The sequence below is a fragment of the Sphaerodactylus townsendi genome, linkage group LG09 (genome assembly GCF_021028975.2).
Source record: "Sphaerodactylus townsendi isolate TG3544 linkage group LG09, MPM_Stown_v2.3, whole genome shotgun sequence".
Lineage (NCBI taxonomy): Eukaryota > Metazoa > Chordata > Lepidosauria > Squamata > Sphaerodactylidae > Sphaerodactylus > Sphaerodactylus townsendi.
In genome coordinates this window covers 22,587,700-22,607,303 of record NC_059433.1, presented here as the reverse complement: position 1 = coordinate 22,607,303, position 19,604 = coordinate 22,587,700, and the positions used below count along the sequence as shown (strand labels likewise).

The following is a 19,604-nucleotide window of genomic DNA, read 5'->3' as shown; positions in this document are numbered from 1 at the left end:
TACAAGCTCCTTTCCCTTCCTCTCCCCACCACAGACACCTTGTGAGGTAAGTGGAGCTGAGAGAGTTCTGAGAGAACTGTGATAGCCCAAGGTCACCCAGCAGGCTTCATCTGGAGGAGGAAACAAATCCAGTTCACCAGATAAGAGTCCAACACTTCGTCGCTGACAGAGGCTCATTCCGCACAAGCAGAATAATGCACTTTCAAGCTGCTTTCAGTGCTCTTTGAAGCTGTGCAGAATAGCAAAATCCACTTGCAAACAGTTGTGAAAGTGGTTTGAAAACGCATTATTTTGCATGTGTGGAAGGGGCCAGAGATCCTTCGTAGCCCCCTTCACAGCCGACAGAAGAGCTGGTCTTTCTCTCCATCCCCCCCCCCCCACTTCAACTCTTTCTGGCTGAACAAAAGCTCAGCTTGCAACTTCTGGCCCCTCTCTGTAGGTATCTCAGAGGGTGGACTTTCTCCTTTTGCAGTTTTTGGCACAACCGGAGAGCATTAAGTAGAAACATGCACTGGCAGCATTTTGAACCTCTGTGAGCTGCAGACCCACTTCTCTTTCTCAGCAGACACAGAGTATCTGTATAGGTTTAAATGCAAATTTAAGACAGTCCCCCTTGAAAGAAAGCCACTGAAGTTTTCTAAAAAAAACACCTTGTAAGTTACAGTGCCATTGTAACCAGAATTAAGCCCATTGCACTTGGAAAGATGTCATTCTGTTTAGAATGTCATTCTGTTTAGAATGACATGGCTATACTCTGTCACGGGATGTCAAGAGATGTGTGAATTAATCCACCCCATCTTCCTGGACCTTCCTTGTGTTTAAATGTTCCACGGGGTCCTAGTGACTGCCTCCTCCCTCTTCCAATTCGGGAAAGAAAACAGGAAAGAAAATGGCGGGCATTTTTTTTTTCAAAATGGCAAGTCTTGCTAATAGTTATCCAGGAGCAGCAGTGGCGTAGGAGGTTAAGAGCTGGTGTATCTAATCTGGAGGAACCGGGTTTGATTCCCAGCTCTGCCGCCTGAGCTGTGGAGGCTTATCTGGGGAATTCAGATTAGCTTGTACACTCCCACACACGCCAGCTGGGTGACCTTGGGCTAGTTACAGCTTCTTGGAGCTCTCTCAGCCCCACCTACCTCACAGGGTGTTTGTTGTGAGGGGGGAAGGGCAAATGTAAACCCCTTTGAGTCTCCTGCAGGAGAGAAAGGGGGGATATAAATCCAAACTCTTCTTCTTCTTTTTTCAAAATCCAGTTTTTAATGATGGTTTTGATGAAAGTGGCACTTTAATAGGATTCCCTAATGCTAAAAGAGAATGTGCATTATTTTCCCTGGCAGAAACAGGATCTTCTCGCCGCACAACGCACAGTCATCTTTCCCCAAGACAGAGTATAGTGAAATATGAATGCTAGGGATAGTGTTTGTATCCATCCTGACTCATAGATGCTGCTGTAGAAGATCCATTCGAAATGTGTAAGGCAATAGAACGGTGTCTTGGTGGATTCTAAATCAGTACTACTTTATGTTGCGATAACAGAAATATGGCAACTGGAAGTTGGGAAATGCATTAATATTAGCCTGGCAAAGATGACTCCAGGTAGGGAGGGAAAGCGGGCATGAGTATGATGGACCCACCTACAAGGAAGTGAGTGTGTACATTGCTGTTTTCTTTGCACAGTCACACTCTGCAGACAACCAGGCAATTGTGTGGTGACAGGGAGTCAATCCAGTCATGCATGCCGCCCCTCCCAGCATGGTGAGTCAGCGGACCGTGGGAAGGGGTTGTCTGTACTGGGCTGTTGGTGCCGGTTAAAACGTCATGTAGAAAAGCACGGTCAGTTCTTTAATTCAAACAGAACTCTGACAAATTGAAAACGATTCATGTGATATGTGAGAGTGGAATGGTGGGATACAGCCCCTGGCATCAACCATGGGTCTACTCAAAGACAACCTTTCCCCAAGTTGTCCACCATGCTTCTCATGGTGATCCCAGTTGAGGGGAGAGTAACATTCAAAATCATCTTACTTTGAAGGAAGAAGATGAACAGCCTGTCAGATAACCAGGCAAAAACTTACACTCAGAGCTACAAAATGTCTTCAGCAACACCTGGTGCTAAAAGATATCAGCTTTATACGTTCTCTCTCTTTCTTCCATTTCCTAACAGATTACAACAGCAGTGACTTAAAAACAGCTTGCAGAAAGCATGAACTTTACGTTAGCTTCCAGGACCTGGGATGGCAGGTATGTGTCGCTTCTACCTCCATGCAAAGGTTCCTAAATCCATGGTCACAATACTGACAAACTTACCTGCTTTTCTACCACTTTTTTATAAGTAATTTTGGTTAAACAATTCCAGTCCGCTTTTTTACAAGCACCAGCTGATTTGCACTAAATATATTTGTTCCCCAGGCAGCAAACATGTAACAATCACCCTAATAACCCTTTTTTTGTTATAATCTTTGTAAATCTCCTCAGGACAGTTTTGAGGATTCGGCAGAGTGACGCTTTCCCCTATTGTGTCTAAAATTTGAGTCCCAAAAATATGAAATTCTGGATTCAAAATATGGCAATGGCCACATTCCATCTAAAAATGTGCTAAATACACACATTTCAGTTGTAATCAAATACCATCAGACTGATAGTTTGAAAAACTGCATACATATTTAGTTTTTAAATATTTAGCTGAATTCCCCCAGGCCCATAGCCATTCTCTTATTTGAATAGTTAGATAACAGTATCCCATTCATCTCTGTTGCCTTGCAATTCTGGTTTAAAATTTACCCCCATTTCCTCTTTTCATTTCTTTATTATCTAGCTGAGGCTTATCTTGATGGTTTAATTAGTACATTAAAGAATGAGAGCTGTTTCTCTTTTCCCTCCCTTTTGGGGAGGACCCCATGGTAATCAAAGAAAATGGGGATCTCTTCCCTTTTAACTCTTTGATCTGCTACACCCTTGTATGTTACAATACACAAGATGTGGCAGCATAGCCCTTTAGAGTTGCAGTGATGATTCTTACATTCCAGATAAGCGGATTGCTGGTTTCTGATCAGCCCCTGCCAGCATGGCCAATTGACCATGCTGGCAGGGGCTGATGGGAATTGTAGTCCATAACATCTGGAGTGCCAAAGGTTCGCCACCACTGCCCTAGAGTATGTGTTACCCATGTCAGTTGTAATGTTTATAAGGCTTGCAGCGTTTAACCACTGCATAGTTCTCACGTTGCTGGAGTTGAACAGCTGTGTAATGACTTTAACTCAACACGTCTTTTGAAAGAGTTTCAATGGATTTGTGCTCAAACTGGTAAGAGTTTGCTACAACTCTAGATGGCAACTCAAATTTTACTACCACTGTTGCACTCTGGCTATAACCAATATTTCAAATACGTATATTTACAAGTTTATATACATGAGTTTATATCACTGTTCATACTGTTCATACTTTTTACATATTTCATTGGTTGTAAATACAATCATTTCTTGTCGACTACATCCAACCGGTAAGTTCAACTTATTTTTAACAATAATAACAAATAAATTCAGGGTCATCCGTATTAATTCAGGTAGGTATTTAGTTCATATATATTATAATAGTGATAGATTTATTTGAATGTTATTTGAATTTACCTTTACAGAGTACCCATATGAAGCCAATATAATTACATCTACAACGTGTGAGGCTGATGAAGCCATCGAAAAACGCGGATTAGGCACGCGCTTCCTCCTAGTGTTTAAAAAAGTGTTTAAAAGAATTTGACTTCATTCGTGTACTATTTTGGACTTCTATCACTTAATACATACAGACTTACATTACGGATGCTGAATTGATGGGAGTGTATGAACTAAATATCACCTGAATTAATACGGATGACCCTGAATTTATTTGTTATTATTGTTAAAAATAAGTTGAACTACCGGTTGGATGTAGCTCTACAAGAAATGATTGTATTTATAACCAATGAAATATGTAAAAGTATGAACAGTGATATAAACTCATGTATATAAACTTGTAAATATACGTATTTGAAATATTGGTTATAGCCAGAGTGCAACAGTGGTGGTAGTTCTATTGTTATTGATGTTGACTGTTGCACCCCCCCTTTTCTTATGTAACTCAAATTTTACAACCTATTTGAAAAGTGGGCCAAACCATGGTATGTTGCATCGCGATCTAAGCATATGCTGAACCCGTTATGGCTCAGCCTGTAACAAACTACCATAATGGCCAACTTTCGGAAAGCATCCGTGAGCTCGATCCAGTTTGTACCTGGTACGTGGTGTTGGGCACACAGAGCACATTGCAGGTGACAGAGAGGCAGGCAGGAGTTTTGCACATGCATGGGAGAGGATGGGACGTTAAATCATACCTTTAATATCCTATACCTACAGCAGGCAAGAGCTTGCTGAAATCAGTGTGACCAACGAGAGTTTAGTGGCTGTCAAATTTTACAAGGAATTATCACTTTTGTGCTTGCCACTTGTGCTTTATCAATCAAAAATCTGAAAGTGGGACATAGTTACTTCAGGTAGCAAACCTTCATAGTATAATTACAGCCTGTAATTTGACACACAGAATTCTGATGGCTCACTGCCGAAGGTCTGCATGTCAATAAAGGAACCCAACAGTATTAATTATACAAGGTACATATACTATATGTCGTGTTTTTGTTGTTAAGGACTGGATAATTGCACCAAAGGGCTATGCAGCAAACTACTGTGATGGAGAATGCTCTTTCCCACTTAACGCTCACATGAATGCCACCCATCATGCCATTGTACAAACTTTGGTAAGTATACAATTTAAGTCTAGCCTCCAACAATGGTTATATAGTTCACTGCCTCCCCTCTCCAAAGCACTCTGTAAGAGCTGGTAGAGGTTGTTAGAACTACGAGACTGATGGCAAGGGAGACGAGAGCAATGATTTCCCCAGTTTTTGCATTGGGTGTTAGGGTGGGCAAGAAAATGTACTTGCAGCCTATGCTCAGGATTATAAATATGGCCCATAAGTGTAAACAATTATGAACCAAGCAGGAAGAAGTAGAGAACTGGAATGGGGCAGTAAGAGGGAGCTATCAGCCTGACATGAGAGATGTGAGTTTTGGAATTTTAATTTTGTATCTCAGTTTCCCTCTGTGGAGCTAAGAGCAGCTGTTCGGATTCACAACAGCCTTTTTAACATAGGAAAGCCTGCCTAAACTGAGAATATGAATTTAACAGCCCTACTGAAGGGCGGGGGGATAAGTCTTGGAAGCAGTGCAGCTTACACTGATGTGGGTTCCCACCCCACTTGCGTAAGGGGCAGACATGGCAGAAGAGAGGTCAAATAGGCAGGCAGGCACTGCACAACTGCCCCACAGCTCCACCAATGTGCAAGGCCATGCCAGCACAGTGGGGGGTGGGCTGGGGATGTTCCCGGGGTGGATCCGACTTTAGTTGACCTCCACCAGGTTTTCAGCCCGGGGAGACCCCCAACCCTGTCCAGACTTGCTCCACAGAAAAGTGTGGCTAAGTCGTTTTGAGCAATGGATTTTTGTTAGGCGAACCTTTTTTTCGTTTGCCTTTGTGCACCACCTGAAACCCCTTTGGGTGCATCCCCAGCTGCTGCGTACTCTGGACTGGGCTGTAGGTTTCTCATGACTAACCACTGCACCATCACTGGCCCTCAAAAGAGACAGAAGGTTCAAGGGATCCCGCAATGATGTCACTGCCTTCCATCTTTCAAAATACACAGTGCTTTCATGGGATCGCTAATTTTATAAATAAGGACTAGTGGTCTATCTCCCTTTCAGTGTAAGATTTTAAATGTTATATATCATAGTGTATAATATATTTACGTCTGTATGTATATCCACCATGAAACAAGGAGATGATGCGGACGAAGTATAATTAGGCGGAAATAAAACTAACCTGCGCCTGACAAGGCAACTGTGAAGATAAAATGGGATAGATTTTTAAAAAACTGCAATGAAATTGGCACTTTTCTTTCCTCCAACAGGTTCATCTGATGAATCCGAAGTATGTTCCTAAACCCTGCTGTGCTCCAACAAAACTTCACGCAATATCGGTCCTTTACTTTGATGACAATTCCAATGTCATTTTGAAAAAATACAGGAATATGGTGGTAAGAGCATGCAGGTGCCACTGACCACGCCAAGGCCAAGCCAATCTGCTGTACTTCATGACTTTCTTTATCTTTATCTTTATCTTTATTAACCTTTAATAGGCATAAATAGATCAAGATTTACACAGACACATTCTTCAGTCTCAAGTCTCATGACTTTCATCCAGTGCCTCAAAAGAGAAAACCGAGTACATCTAGACTAGTATTGTGCCTTAAGGAGCGATAAGCGAAACCATAAAGAACTCCAGTGCTACTTATTGCCTTCTAAAGCAAATTGCACAATGATGGCTTTTCTGGATTCATAACTAATAAGTACATTGAGCATAAATGGGTAGAGTACGGCTCGTATTAATGGAGCAAATGGTACAGATGCACATCTGCCTACTTTGATCCTCTATTCAGATCTTCTTGCTAAATAAGCACTCGTCTGATTTTAGATGATGGCCACAAGGAGGAGGAGTTTCGAAACACAGGGGAAAGAAATGTACAATTCACGAGGAACAGGTGACGCTCTGACCACATGTAGACAAACAAAGCTGTTCCAAAAATAACTGGAAAGGCATGCAAATTAGATCACCTGCATCAGACAAATTGCTGTGCCTGGATTTCCTCCTAGAAGTTCAAGCAAAGAAATTGCTGTTAACAGCAAGCTCATCCTTTGCCGGATTGTTATGTCCAATGTAAGAACAACTTAACTGGAAATGCACCTTTAGTGCCTGATTGTCAAGCAAACGATTCCTCATCTTCTGCCTTTTGAGAGGTTTGGTTGTTCACCGGATCGCAAGAAGCTGTTTATACACTTTTTCATAAGTCCACTTCCATATTATTCACTTGCTAATTCTGATGACTTTTTACAAATAAATCCTGCCGCCACACCTGCTTGCTGTGTGTACACTCACATGCTTCAAATGAACAGCAAAGATGCATATTGAACTACTCAAGTGTAAAGTAGACAGCTGCCTAAATCTTTGCCATTGCCTAAGGGACACGCTCCAGGCCCTGGTTAAAAGTGAGGATTCTCAAAACATCAACTTTGTCTCTGTAACCTGCCTAAGATGAGAAAGAAAAAATGGAACATCTACAAGTATTAAAAGGCTATAAAACGGAGGTTGCAATTCATTGCTTTCCTGAACAATATAGCAACTTTAAAAGTCACAGGCAAAGCTGGGGAAAGTCGGAGGCGAGTTTCGACTGCTGACAGCTGGCTGAATACTCAGTCCTACCAGCCCAAGTGAAAACACAGACAGATTCCAATCTGGTGGAGGGGAGATCAATTCAGCCTGTCTTCTGCTCATACTTTCTAAGTGAGGCCTTTCTATCTCTATTCATTGCTGAATGGGTTAATGTATATACTCTATGGTCTTAGACCTAGCTCCACACAATGGGAAATTTCCCCAAGACAGAAATTACAAGAAAAGTGCCCTTCTCCCCTTTGACCACTTCCATTTTGAAAAGACTTCTTGTAAATAAATGAAAAAGTATAATTTATTGCAACTGTCAGATATATTAATTTTGATATAGCATTTAGCAAGAGGGGTTTTTTTGTAAAAAAAGATTTTATTCAGAAAGTATGTGTGTAAACAATTGTACCACTTGATTTTGTACAAGAAAATCGTGGGTCACAGCTCTGTGTGCTCATGACATTGTGCTTCATTAGAAGGTTTTTTTAAAAAGCCGTCAAGAATAAAGGCTCCCTTTAAGGCAGAAATTTACATGGTGGTTTGATGTATCTGCCATATGTCCATCTTTTGTTTTTTAAAAAAACTGTGCGGGACCCAGCCTTTGACAGAGAGAATGTGTTACAGTACAAACAGTAAAATGTAGACACGGCTAAGGAAAGTTGCATCATCCTATCTGAGACACACAGAAATATCATCTTTCTACACATCAGCATCTCTATGTGTACAATTGCAACTCCATCCCAAAATTACAATATATGTTCATGTAACAACTGGAATAAATTCTAGTTTGCTGGTCTACGTTCATCTTCTGTCAGTACCACACCTGAGATTCTTTGGCTTTGAGTCTGTCTTTCACACCCAGCACTTTCAGTATGGCCATTTCTGCCCAGGTTATCTGCCCCGGGTTCAATGTTTTTGGTAAGTGGGGTTTTTTCCCTGCTTCCCCATGGTATCATGACGCATTCATGTACCTCCTGCAGCTTCCCCAGTGATCTTTCTCAAAACCTGATTTGCTCCAAAGTTTCGGGACAGATTGCTACAGAGCCTGAATGGCTACTGTGTAAATGGGAAAGTTCAGATTTCCCCACCCATGTGGCAGTCTCTGCAGCAGTCATTTCCTCTGGGGGCTTTTTATTTTTAAAGAATCAGAAATAAAATATAATTACACTGATATAACATTACAGCAATATGTGTACCAGTTTCTCTGAACTCTGGGATTTCATTGCAAGGAAAAAGTAAGTCTAAAGTCCTTTTTGTTGCAGAGTCATAAGTGTAAAGGCATCCCGGCAATGAAGGGGGCTATAGACTTTCTGAAAAAATAAAGCTGGCGGTACGCATATTGGTACAACATGGCATCAACATGACACTATTCCAGAACTGATTTTTTTTAAAGGCAAAAGTAGTAGTCCAAGGAAGAGGTTGGTGGCCACATCTGGGGACTGAGGCAGAAAAATCTGCAATATGGCAGCCCCGTTGCTGTGGTATTTTTCCAGGAACCACACAAGCAGTACGGAAAACGCACAAGCCTATCCCTGTATGGAAAGCACCCTACACTGAAGCCTAAAGAAGGAGGACAGGCTCTGAATGAAAAGCGGAACGATTTTGCAGAGGATATTGGTTCCATTTTTTACAGTACCTGGCAATAATTTTTAAGAGGAGGGCAGACTTGTCAGCAGGTCTTGTTCATTAAAGAACAAGACGGCCCTGCTTATGATTCCAAGCAGGGAATTAAAAAACATCAGATCTAGAAATTGATATCTGATTGATTAAAAGAACACTCGTTGTGCAGGAAGGGAACCTTTGAACGGGACAGGCAGCTTTTGAACTGACGACTGCTACCTAGCAAACAGCCCAATTCAGTGATAACCAAGAACACGTTAAAGTTCCTCGCCAATCTCTCCTGAGAGAAATCAAGAACAGGAATAAAGCAGCCCACATTGGGCAGGAACATCTTCCTGACGTGTGCCTGTGTGTTTTCTTTTCTATCTTCCTTTTAACCTGTTTCTGAAACTGCAGCTGAATGAGATGCATTTAAAGGTAGCAATTTACCAGTACAATCAAATGAGGTTACTGTGTGCCATTTCATGAGCTGCATGAATGCAGGTGTTCAAACCTGATTCACTCTCTAAGGAAAATAATCAACCACGTCCCCTTTAATTTTAACCTTTCCTCACTTATTTTTGTCTCAAAGAGACAACATAGGGCAAGTGGAAGTTCATTAATGCAAACCGATACTGAAAATATTCTCAATTTGAACAGTGACTACTTGTTATAAGCCTCCCACAAGGCCAACACAGTGAGGCTGTAGGAAACACACGCTCAGAAGATACCATGTTTTAGTACATTCAGTTTCCCAATAACCACTACTGGAAAACTGGTAATATTACCATGACTCAACTCCCACGTTTACTGGGCAGACACAGCCAAGAGCAGAGGCATCCAAACAGGTACACTTTACAGTTCATCCCTTGCTTGCCGCAAAACAAAGTTATGCAGTGTTTCAAGATCTCTCGCTCCGGTGTGTTCGGTCACTTTCTCCCCACCTCGGAAAAGCATCAGGGTTGGGTAGCCGCGCACCTTCACGAGGAAAGCAAAATGTAAAGAGTGTCAGAAAGCAGTAACGGCTGCCTTGATCTGGTACACACACATCTCCTGAAAAATCATGGTAGTCAGCACCAGTACTGCACAGTTCTTGCACAGACAAAACCTGAGCTCTGTTAAATCACCACCATTGCTACAACCACCTCGTGGCCCAACATGTCCGTCAATCAGGAAGAGTGATCAGCATGTAATGCAGTTTCCAGGAAGGCATGGCGGGAACTCAAGGCTATCGCTTTGGTCAAGACTCAAGAGCATAGGTGTCAAACTCGCGCCCCTCCAGATGTTATGGACTACAGTTCCCATCATCCCCTGCCAGCATGGTGCTGGCAGGGGATGGTGGGAACTGTAGTCCATAACATCTGGAGGGCCACAAGTTTGACACCTGTGCTCAAGAGGGTCAACCATACGGTGTTGCATATCCTTCTGAAAGCAATTAGCGAACCACTTCTTAAACTAATTAATAGCTTGGGGTGCTATGTCATTCTGACACAAGTACAGAAGATTTTTTAAACGTCAGCTTATGGATTTCACACAGGTCATCCTAATAAACTTCTGTGCATCTTCTCTCCTGAGAGAGAGTCTGCAGTTGCCTTCCAAAGCACCTTTATAGTAAAGGCAACATACAAGCAACTTCAGTATTCAGTATCCACACTTACAGAATATCGGTTGCAGACATTGCGTTCAACAGTGCAGTCTACTTCAGCTATCTTGACATCCATTCGAGTTGGAAAATTCTTTTTTGAGAGGTTCTCCCAAGTGGGAGCCAGGTTTTTACAGTGACCACACCTGGAAGGGAAAGGAAAAGAACGTGGAAAATGCACATTTTTTTTCATTATTAGTTCTTAAATTATGAGTTCTAAATCTTCTCCAATAATATTCAAGGGAGAATGGTTAAAAATGTAAAAGCCCCATTGCACATTTTTAAAAAATCAGAAATACTGATTATACAGCACAGGAGAACTGGCCACTCAGTGTAGCCTGCAATACTTTCCGCACATGCAGAATAGTGCACTTTCAATCCACTTTCACAATTGCTTGCAAGTGGATTTTGCTGTTCCGCACAGTGAAATCCAGGTGCAAAGTGCATTGAAAGTGGATTGAAAGTGCATTGTTCTGCATGTGCGGAAGGGGGCAAAGTGAATTTGTCAGGTTTTCTTCAACCATTCTCTTGCACAGAACTGTTTCTTTTCAAAAACAGACAACCTTCCTCTGTAGAAATTGGTTCTATTAGACTTTTCTTTAAAATGTCAGGTCACAGCTGACTTATGGTGACCCAGTAGAGTTTTCAGGGCAAGAGGCAATCAGAGGTGGCTTGCCACGGCCTGCCTCTGGGTCACAGCCCTCTTATTCCTTGGAGGTATCCCATACAAATGCTATCCAGGGTTTAGGCGGACAGTGTGTGACTGCCCAAGGTCACCCAGCAAGTTTTCATGGCAGAGTGGGGCAGAGTGGCAGAGTGGGGATTTGAACATGGGTTTCCCAGATCTTAGTCTGAGACCTTAACCACTAGACCGTCTAGGCTTCCACAACCATCCTTGGTCTATTCACTACCAGCAAAGGCATCTGGTGGGCCACTGCAAGTAGAGGAGTGCTGGACTAGATGGACTTTGGTCTGATCCAGCAGGCTAGTTCTTATGTTCTTATGTTATTTTAATCTGGCAATACAAGTTCATATTGAGGTCACTGGGAACCCCTCCTCTTCCTCCAAATCCAGATCTCCCTGACATCGCAGTGATCTTGTTAAGAAGCAAGAAGTCCTGCTTTCTGAGTGCTTCTAAACCACCAGGCAGTCAGGAACAAGTCTGCACTCCTCACAAATTTGGCAGGGGGATAACACAGAGTCAGTGGCAAGCACAAATTCTGGGTGACTGCCAAGGCCAGCCAAAATATGTGGAGCACTGGGGCTGAATCCAGCAGAAGTGTTCACAGGATGAGCTGGCAAGGAAACCTGCCCTGCCCTCCCTTGCCCTAAGCAGCCCAATTCGTCCCAAAATGCACCTCTGAGAATCTAGAGAGCCTCGCAAGCAAAATGCATCAAACAATGGGGAGCTGAAACACATAAAACTGGATGAAATCACTTCCTTTTGCTGCATCATGCTCACAGCCATTCTCTGTGTTCACAATAGAGCAAGGCTTGCATATAGCAGAATATTGCAGGACTAGATTCAGGGCCAGCGTGGTATAGTGGTTATGAGTGGCGGACTGCAATCTGGAGGAACCAGGTTCGATTCCCCACACCTGCTGGGTGACCTCGGGCCATAAGAACATAAGAATTAGCCTGCTGGATCAGACCAGAGTCCATCCAGTCCAGCACTCTGCTACTCGCAGTGGCCCACCAGGTGCCTTTGGGAGCTCACATGCAGGAGGTGAAAGCAATGGCCTTCTGCTGCTGCTGCTGCTCCCGAGCACCTGGTCTGTTAAGGCATTTGCAATCTCAGATCAAGATTGGTAGCCATAGATCGACTTCTCCTCCATCAATCTGTCCAAGCCCTTTTTAAAGCTATCCAGATTAGTGGCCATCACCACCTCCTGTGGCAGGATATTCCAAACACCAATCACATGTTGCGTGAAGAAGTGTTTCCTTTTATTAGTCCTAATTCTTCCCCCCAGCATTTTCAATGAATGCCCTCTGGTTCTACTATTGTGAGAAAGAGAGAAAAATTTCTCTCTGTCAACATTTTCTACCCCATGCATAATTTTATAGACTTCAATCATATCCCCCCTCAGACGTCTCCTCTCCAAACTAAAGAGTCCCAAACGAGGGCCAATCACAGTTCTCTCAGAGGGCCAATCACAGTTCTCTCAGAACTCTCTCGGCCCATGCAGAGGCAGGCAATGGCAAACCACCTCCAAACATTTCTTGCCCTGCAATTCCTACGAGGTCGCTGTAAGTCAGCTTTGGCTTGACGGCACTTTCCACCACCAGATTTAGGGCATTATAAAAGTGGTAAAAAAATCTATTCCCCACCTCAGAAACCAAGAAGACAAATATTTTAAACCTTCTTAGTATACATAGTGAACATTAGAAGGATATTTGATGACACACAGAGAAAACAACTAAGATGAGAAGGACTTTTTTTTGCTTGTCACACAGCCTGATGTTAATATTTTCTTAAAACACAGTAAAGGGCAAAACCAGACCTCAGCCCATTAGTGGCTACTTATACAAACATAAAACAGTTGACATGGAAGAGAAAAAGGTCAATTTGTATACAAGGATCTATAATTGTGTACATAATTTTGGTAGCCAGGAATAGGATTCCAGCTATTTGCGTAGCAAACATTACATGAGTCTAAACTGCAGCTTTTCATGGAAAGAGCTGCTGCCAGCGAGAGGGAATTGGCTGGGTGGCATTTAGAGGATCCTTTAACACAGCCCTCACTTCTGGATATTTGGCATCCTTGTGGCGTGCCCTTTTTAGAACAAAGCCAGGAGAGAATGGAAGTTATATTTGGAGCACAGCTCTGGTCTGAAAGTTTGCTAGAAGAATTCCACAACCACCCCGTTGCTTTCATATGTAACCTCATCGGCAGTAGATAAACCTTGGCACAGTTTTTTCTAATGCTGTCTGATCTGGTAACTGGCACTTTCAGCCACTGTGGCAGACTTCAGGGAAGCAACGCATCAGTATTTCTCCTCCGTATGCAGGTAATCGACAGCATGATCCGGGGGTGGGGGGATGAATGGGTTCTTGAAGTCAGCATGGGGGTTTGCACCGGTGTGTTTGCCCACCCCATCAGTGTTAGTGACACACTGCTGATGAAGGCAAACTGAGAGGCGGGTGGGTGCTACAGACCTTGGCAGCTCCTGAACTGGAAGAGAACCCAGCCCACAGAGTGGTGTTGGCATCCAGTAGGACTTTAGTTGGCTCCTGCTGAGCTATGGAGCCGGGAACGTCCCTGGGGTGGCATAAGTCCATTTTGGGCTACGGAGGGCTTTCAGGCGGCCGGGGAGTTTCGGGCGTTTGCTGCCTCCCCACGCTGCCTGGAAGCCCTCCAGAGGCAACACCCGCCTGAGCCCAGTGGATTGGGCTCTAAACCAAACCAAACAAAGCTCTTCAAGCAAGCATGTTTGAACATGAAAAGAAATCAATGATGAACGCACATGTGTGAACCAGCTCTCTGTCTCAGAGTATAAGTTATGCAGCTGTATGCTCTCTCTCTGCTCTTGATGCCCCCAAATTCAAACACAATCAATTTTCTATACTGCCACACAGCACAAACAGCTCCAGAAATTTATATCGTTACTACAGACAGTTTCACAATTTGTAGAACATCATTCTTGGGATTTGTATAGTTCGGCTTCAGCCATGAGATAAAAATGTCAGCACGGTGTCTGAGGAATGGATACGGGGAACGAACACAGCAATTTCCTGGGAGCCTGTGGGTGACACTGTGCTTGCTACAGTTTTTCTTCCTCCAAAAGGAAACATTTCCTTTACCAAAGAACACACAGCTATCTAAGGGGCACTTCTGTTCACCATCCTATGAACGCAGTGAATATACTTCTTCAAATAACCACATGAGAATCAGCAATAAACTTGTCAGATAAATGTTCCTGTGTCCCTACTTGGAAGTCTTGGAGTTGCTTCACAGATTACATTTTGTGTCATTTCAGATGCGTGCTTGTCACACAAAATATCCAGGTTTCCAGCAGAACTCCCCACTGTACCAGCGCCGAACATGCATTCATCCCGTTTTTGGCGCCCCCCCGCCCCCCCACATGTGTCATTTTAGAACCTGGAAGAAAGTAGACCTTTTCAAAAAAACACGTGGGCAATCTGGAGCGGTGGGGAAGTTGTGGGGGTGAATCCGGATTCGTTATTCCTGCCGCTGGTAGTGATGTGGAGCCTCCCATCCAATGAGAATGCAGTAGCATTTTTTTTTATTTCGCAGACTGGAGATCCACATGGATATGAAGCAACATGGGGCCGGTTTTGACTGATTGAGTAGAAGGTAATACAAAGCAGTGCTACACGTATCCACATGGATCCGACTACATGGAGGTGCGCGGAAACAGGATTTTGCTTTAATCGACCGTTTCTTCGTCTCCATGTAGAGTTGTTCTGCATATGCTTGCGCAGATGTGGATCTGCAAGGTTAAAAAAAAATTCCCATCCCAACACAACGCAGCAGCCAATCAGGGTAGCCCCTGCGCAAATTGTGTGTTCAATCCGCCTCAGTGGGGAATCCTTCGTTGATGCTGTGTTTCTGAGAACAAGGATCGTTTGTGGGGCAGAAGCTGCAGTAGGGACGCTGAAACCGTGCTCAAAAGGTCCCGGTTTTTCTCAAACCGGTTAGTATCTACATTCATTTTTCCTGTGGGGAATCGACCATGGACCTGATTCTCCAACACAATACACACGCACAAAGCAGACAAGATGAATCTCCATCTATGCACTAAAGGAAGCATCTGAACCAAACCAATGTGTGTTTGTTAGGAATCTTACTCAAAGTAAGAAAAGTATCATATGAAGTAACCCCTATTCTGGCAATCTGAGCCTGTTGCAACATAATGCTACAGTTCTGTCCCAGCAGCAACTTCCATGCTGGTCCAATACATCATTCATGCTAACATTTAGTACAATTAACCACAAAATATTAAGTCATTGGAAGAACTAAACATAATGCTCCCAGGTCAACATTTGCAAGTTAAGAGTTTACCAGGGCTCATCTCAACACGTCATGAAGACAAAGAACACCTTGTCTTGACATGATAGCTATGTTTAGATATCTGAAGGGATGTCATGTCGGTGAAGGAAGCTTGCGTTCTGCGGCTCCAGAGACTAGGACCAAGAGTAATGGGGTCAAGGTAAAGGAAAAGAGATTCCACCTAAACATCAGGAAAAACTTCCTGGCAGTAAGGGCTGTTCAACAGTGGAATGCACTACCTCGGAGTGTGGTGGAGTCTCCTTCTTTGGAGGTTTTTAAAGAGAGGCTGGATGGCCATCTGTCAGGAGTGCTTTGATTATGTATTCCTGCACTGCAGGGGGTTGGACTTGATGGCCCTTGGGGTCTCTTCCAACTCTATGATTCTACTACCAGGGAAGACGAGTATTTATTTATTTGTAAAGGCTGCAAAGAGGTATCGAGTGCAAAGTCAGACAAAAGAGTGAAGAAGGTAAATCAAGCATTGCAACAAAAAAGGGAACAGAATGCTAAATAATAATATTAATAATAAAACACTTTCTGTGAGCAACTGCTTACCATGGGGCATAGAACTTGATGAAAGTAATCCCTTTGGAAACCTCTTTATCAAAGTCGTCTTCAGAGAGGGAAAGGACGTTGGGCTGTCCAAAGAAAAGCATCAGAGTCAAACTATAGCACCAAGCAGGTCAACCACTTAGTGCTTCTCTAAAGTGATGCCAAATACCTGCTTCTTTCAAACTACTCAAATGACAACATAAGGGTTTGTTTTTTACAAAATCCCTCATTTTATTTCCTTTTTAAGAAAAAGAATAGACAAAAAACAAAGAACAAACTTAAGAATACACATAAAGACAAAAATATAATAACGGTGGTGGCGGATCTAGAAATATGTTTCTATAAATGGTTTCCAAATATCTAAAAACAAGTCCATGCCCAATTACTGTCTATATGACATATGTTCAAATATTGATAGACTATCCTGCACCTTCTGGAATCTGAAATTTTTTGATCTGGCCTTGATGGCACATGAAGAACAGGGCAGGATACTTAATGTAATATTACATATTCATATCTCTTGCAAGAAGTCTTGCCTCTGTAAATTAGTGCCCCTGCATTGATACTTTGGTGTAACCTGGATACAGCATGATCCAGTTTTTGCTAGCATCCCAGCAAAGCTCCTTTTTCAGACTCGAAGGTGAAGGAGGTGACCTGTTTACACTTGCTCTCAAAAACGGCACGATTAAGGCAGTGGTGGGATTCAAATAATTTAACAACCGGTTCCAGTGGCGGGATTTATCAACTGGTTGTTTACATGCACCATTTTAACAACCGGTTCTGCCGAAGTGGTGCGAACCGGCTGAATCCCACCACTGGATTAAGGGGAACAGGTTTATTTGTGTTGCAGGTATCCAATAAGCTTGTTCAGTTTGCTGCTGAAAATCAGACGGAAGCTGCAAAAATTCGTGAAGAAACATTTCCACCAGTTTCTGCTGGCCTACCTTATCAGGCTCTTCTGAAGGACCAAGATAGTGAAGATTAAATTGACGAATATAGCTCTCGAGCTGGGATATTTGGTTAGACAGGGCATTAAGTGAAGCTGAAGCTACTGTTTCATGAGCCATAGCGCGACCTTCCAAAGCAGCTATTTTAGACTCTATCTGTTGAACTTGTGCACCAACTGACTCAACTCCCGAGTCATCTATCATCTTATTGTTAGCACAAAGTTGTTTTAGTTCTCCAGACTGCTTCTTTAGCTGTCCAGACTGCTGATTTAGCAATTCAGATTGTTTTTCCAACTGAGCAGCCATTGTTTTCAGCAAGGAAATTGTCACTTCTTGACCATCAGTGGTAGAAGGTTTGGCAGCCTGTCTTAAGTTTCTTTTCCTTTACCGTTTTGGAATTATAAACCCGCTTATCGGAAGAAATAACAACGTGCAAAAGTAAAGCAAGAACAAACAATTGCAATATCAAACAAAACAGGTCCAAATCAAAGCGTAAAAAAGAAACAAAAATGGCACAGAGTTGCTTTTGATTACGCCGCCATCTTAACCAGAAGTTGACAACATATTAAGGGTTAAGATTTTGCATGAACGTTCTCAACTGTTACATTGTAATGAAACAGTTACAGGGAGATTTTTAATGCTTTGTTTTTTCCTGATTCAAACATCCATTTTGCAGACACTAAGGCTCATTCCGCACATGCAGAATAATGCACTTTCAAACTGCTTTCAGTGCTCTTTGAAGCTGTGCGGAATAGCAAAATCCACTTGCAAACAGTTGTGAAAGTGGTTTGAAAACACATTATTTTGTGTGTGCGGAAGGGGCCAAAGACACTGTCAATAAACCAGTGCCCATTAAAAAAAACCTTGCCCTCCAAGACTGGACTTTAATGTGGGCACATCAAATGCAATCTTATTAGCAGTCAAACCCATCTGAAGACCCCTTTTCCTCAAAGATAACAATGGCAGAATCAGGCCCAGAGGATGTGAAATTTACCCCCTACTGGTTCAGTTCCCAAGGAACTAGCACCAATACACAGCATACCGGTAATTATTGTAACTACATAGGCTAATGAAATCCTTTCAAAGGTGGATCACTTCCAAAATTAACCCTTTCCCCATTATAATTGCATAGGAAAGATTTTTTTATTTTATCACTGGCCTGAACTTCCTGGCTATATGTCAGCTGCACTCACATTTCAGGAACAATTCAGCCAAAGATTTCATAGTAAACCTTGCTACCCATTAACCTCCGCTTATACTACTAAAACCAAATAAAATGAAACCTTCAGAAGGGAAAAAATGTATAGAAATGCCCAACACTATGGAACCACTATTTTATATTTCATGGTTATAAGTGGACAATTATTATTTAAACCCAAACTTTCTATACATTAAACATACAATGCACGAACTCAAACATCTCCCCTGCTTGTGGTGATCATATCATGGTAAAGGGCGGGGAATAAATTTAAATAATAAATCAATATTACCTGGGAAATGTGGGGAGAGATGTGCTCACAGAAGACGACTGCCACACACACATCCCCAAATGGCAGATGAAAAGGGTATTTTTAAACTCCATGCATCCTTTTAGAATATGCAGAATGGTGATCGGCATACATAAGATTGATTCTCTGCACCTTTGATGGAGAAAAACCAATTGTTTCCCCATCTGATCAAATGATCACCAGGTCAAAAGAAGATCAGAATTGGAAAGGAGCTGAATCCCGCACAACTATAAACAAGCGCCAATTCATACGTCACTGCCATTGCTGTGGCAATCTGCACTACACCCTTGAAAATCCAGCACATGAACAATGCAGCCTCAAGGAACAACCCTATCAAATATTTTGGTTCTCTGCCTCTACACATATCTTGATCCTGCACCTTATGGTCTTTCTTGTCCATTTCTTCTATGTTCCTGTGCTACGACACTACCCAAGACAAATGCTCCTGTGTGACTACATTTGCCCCGGCAACACAGAATGATGTCACAAGGGTCATTACTGAGTGAGAAGGAGGCAGCAGGAAATGGCTATATCACATGACAGGAAGTGAATATTCTGTACTGAACTATTTAAATACCTCCTTTTGCACAAAAAGGATGAATAACAGAACCATTTTGTTCAAAAAGGATAGTATGAAAACAAAAGAATAATTAATTCTTCCACTGAAAGCCACAAAAGAATGCCCAAAGCTACAGTTGTATCATTAGAACAGTTTTTACTGTAAGAAACATATTTAAATAGCAATTCGTATCCCACCTCTCCCTCAGGAATTATTTCTTTAGGTGGTGGTGGTGCCTCCGTAGGTTTTGCATCACCAGCATCTTCTTTGGGGTTTTTTGACTGGGAATCCACATATTCCTTCAAGGAATCCAAGTCTCTCTTTCCTTTGTACTGGTCAGCCTACAGACAGAACATATACATTATTAGCTCATGAATTGTTTCCTCAAGTTTTCCCATGCAAAGACAATTTTGCAAAACAGATCATGTATAACAATTTTGCAAAAAAGATTAGTATCCTTTCAAATTTGCAGTCCCTCGCCCAGGG

At 42.5% G+C, this 19,604-nt stretch overlaps 2 protein-coding genes across 2 annotated transcripts in view; one reads left to right on the top strand and one right to left on the bottom strand.

Moving 5' to 3' along the window:
* Positions 1–7,830, top strand: part of BMP6 (bone morphogenetic protein 6) — a 186,592-nt gene extending 178,762 nt beyond the window's left edge. The window contains exons 5-8 of the mRNA XM_048507706.1: positions 2,162–2,238; positions 4,673–4,783; positions 5,993–6,173; positions 6,269–7,830. Coding sequence (XP_048363663.1) covers positions 2,162–2,238; positions 4,673–4,783; positions 5,993–6,142 — 338 coding nt within the window. The 3' untranslated portion in view covers positions 6,143–6,173; positions 6,269–7,830. The remainder of the gene's footprint in view (positions 1–2,161; positions 2,239–4,672; positions 4,784–5,992; positions 6,174–6,268) is intronic.
* A 49-nt stretch (positions 7,831–7,879) lies between these two features.
* TXNDC5 (thioredoxin domain containing 5) overlaps positions 7,880–19,604 on the bottom strand; it is a 12,194-nt gene continuing 469 nt past the window's right edge. Inside the window, exons 2-5 of the mRNA XM_048508519.1 lie at positions 19,316–19,459; positions 16,108–16,190; positions 10,557–10,686; positions 7,880–9,876 (exon numbers count right to left, since the gene is read on the bottom strand). Coding sequence (XP_048364476.1) covers positions 9,754–9,876; positions 10,557–10,686; positions 16,108–16,190; positions 19,316–19,459 — 480 coding nt within the window. The 3' untranslated portion in view covers positions 7,880–9,753. The remainder of the gene's footprint in view (positions 9,877–10,556; positions 10,687–16,107; positions 16,191–19,315; positions 19,460–19,604) is intronic.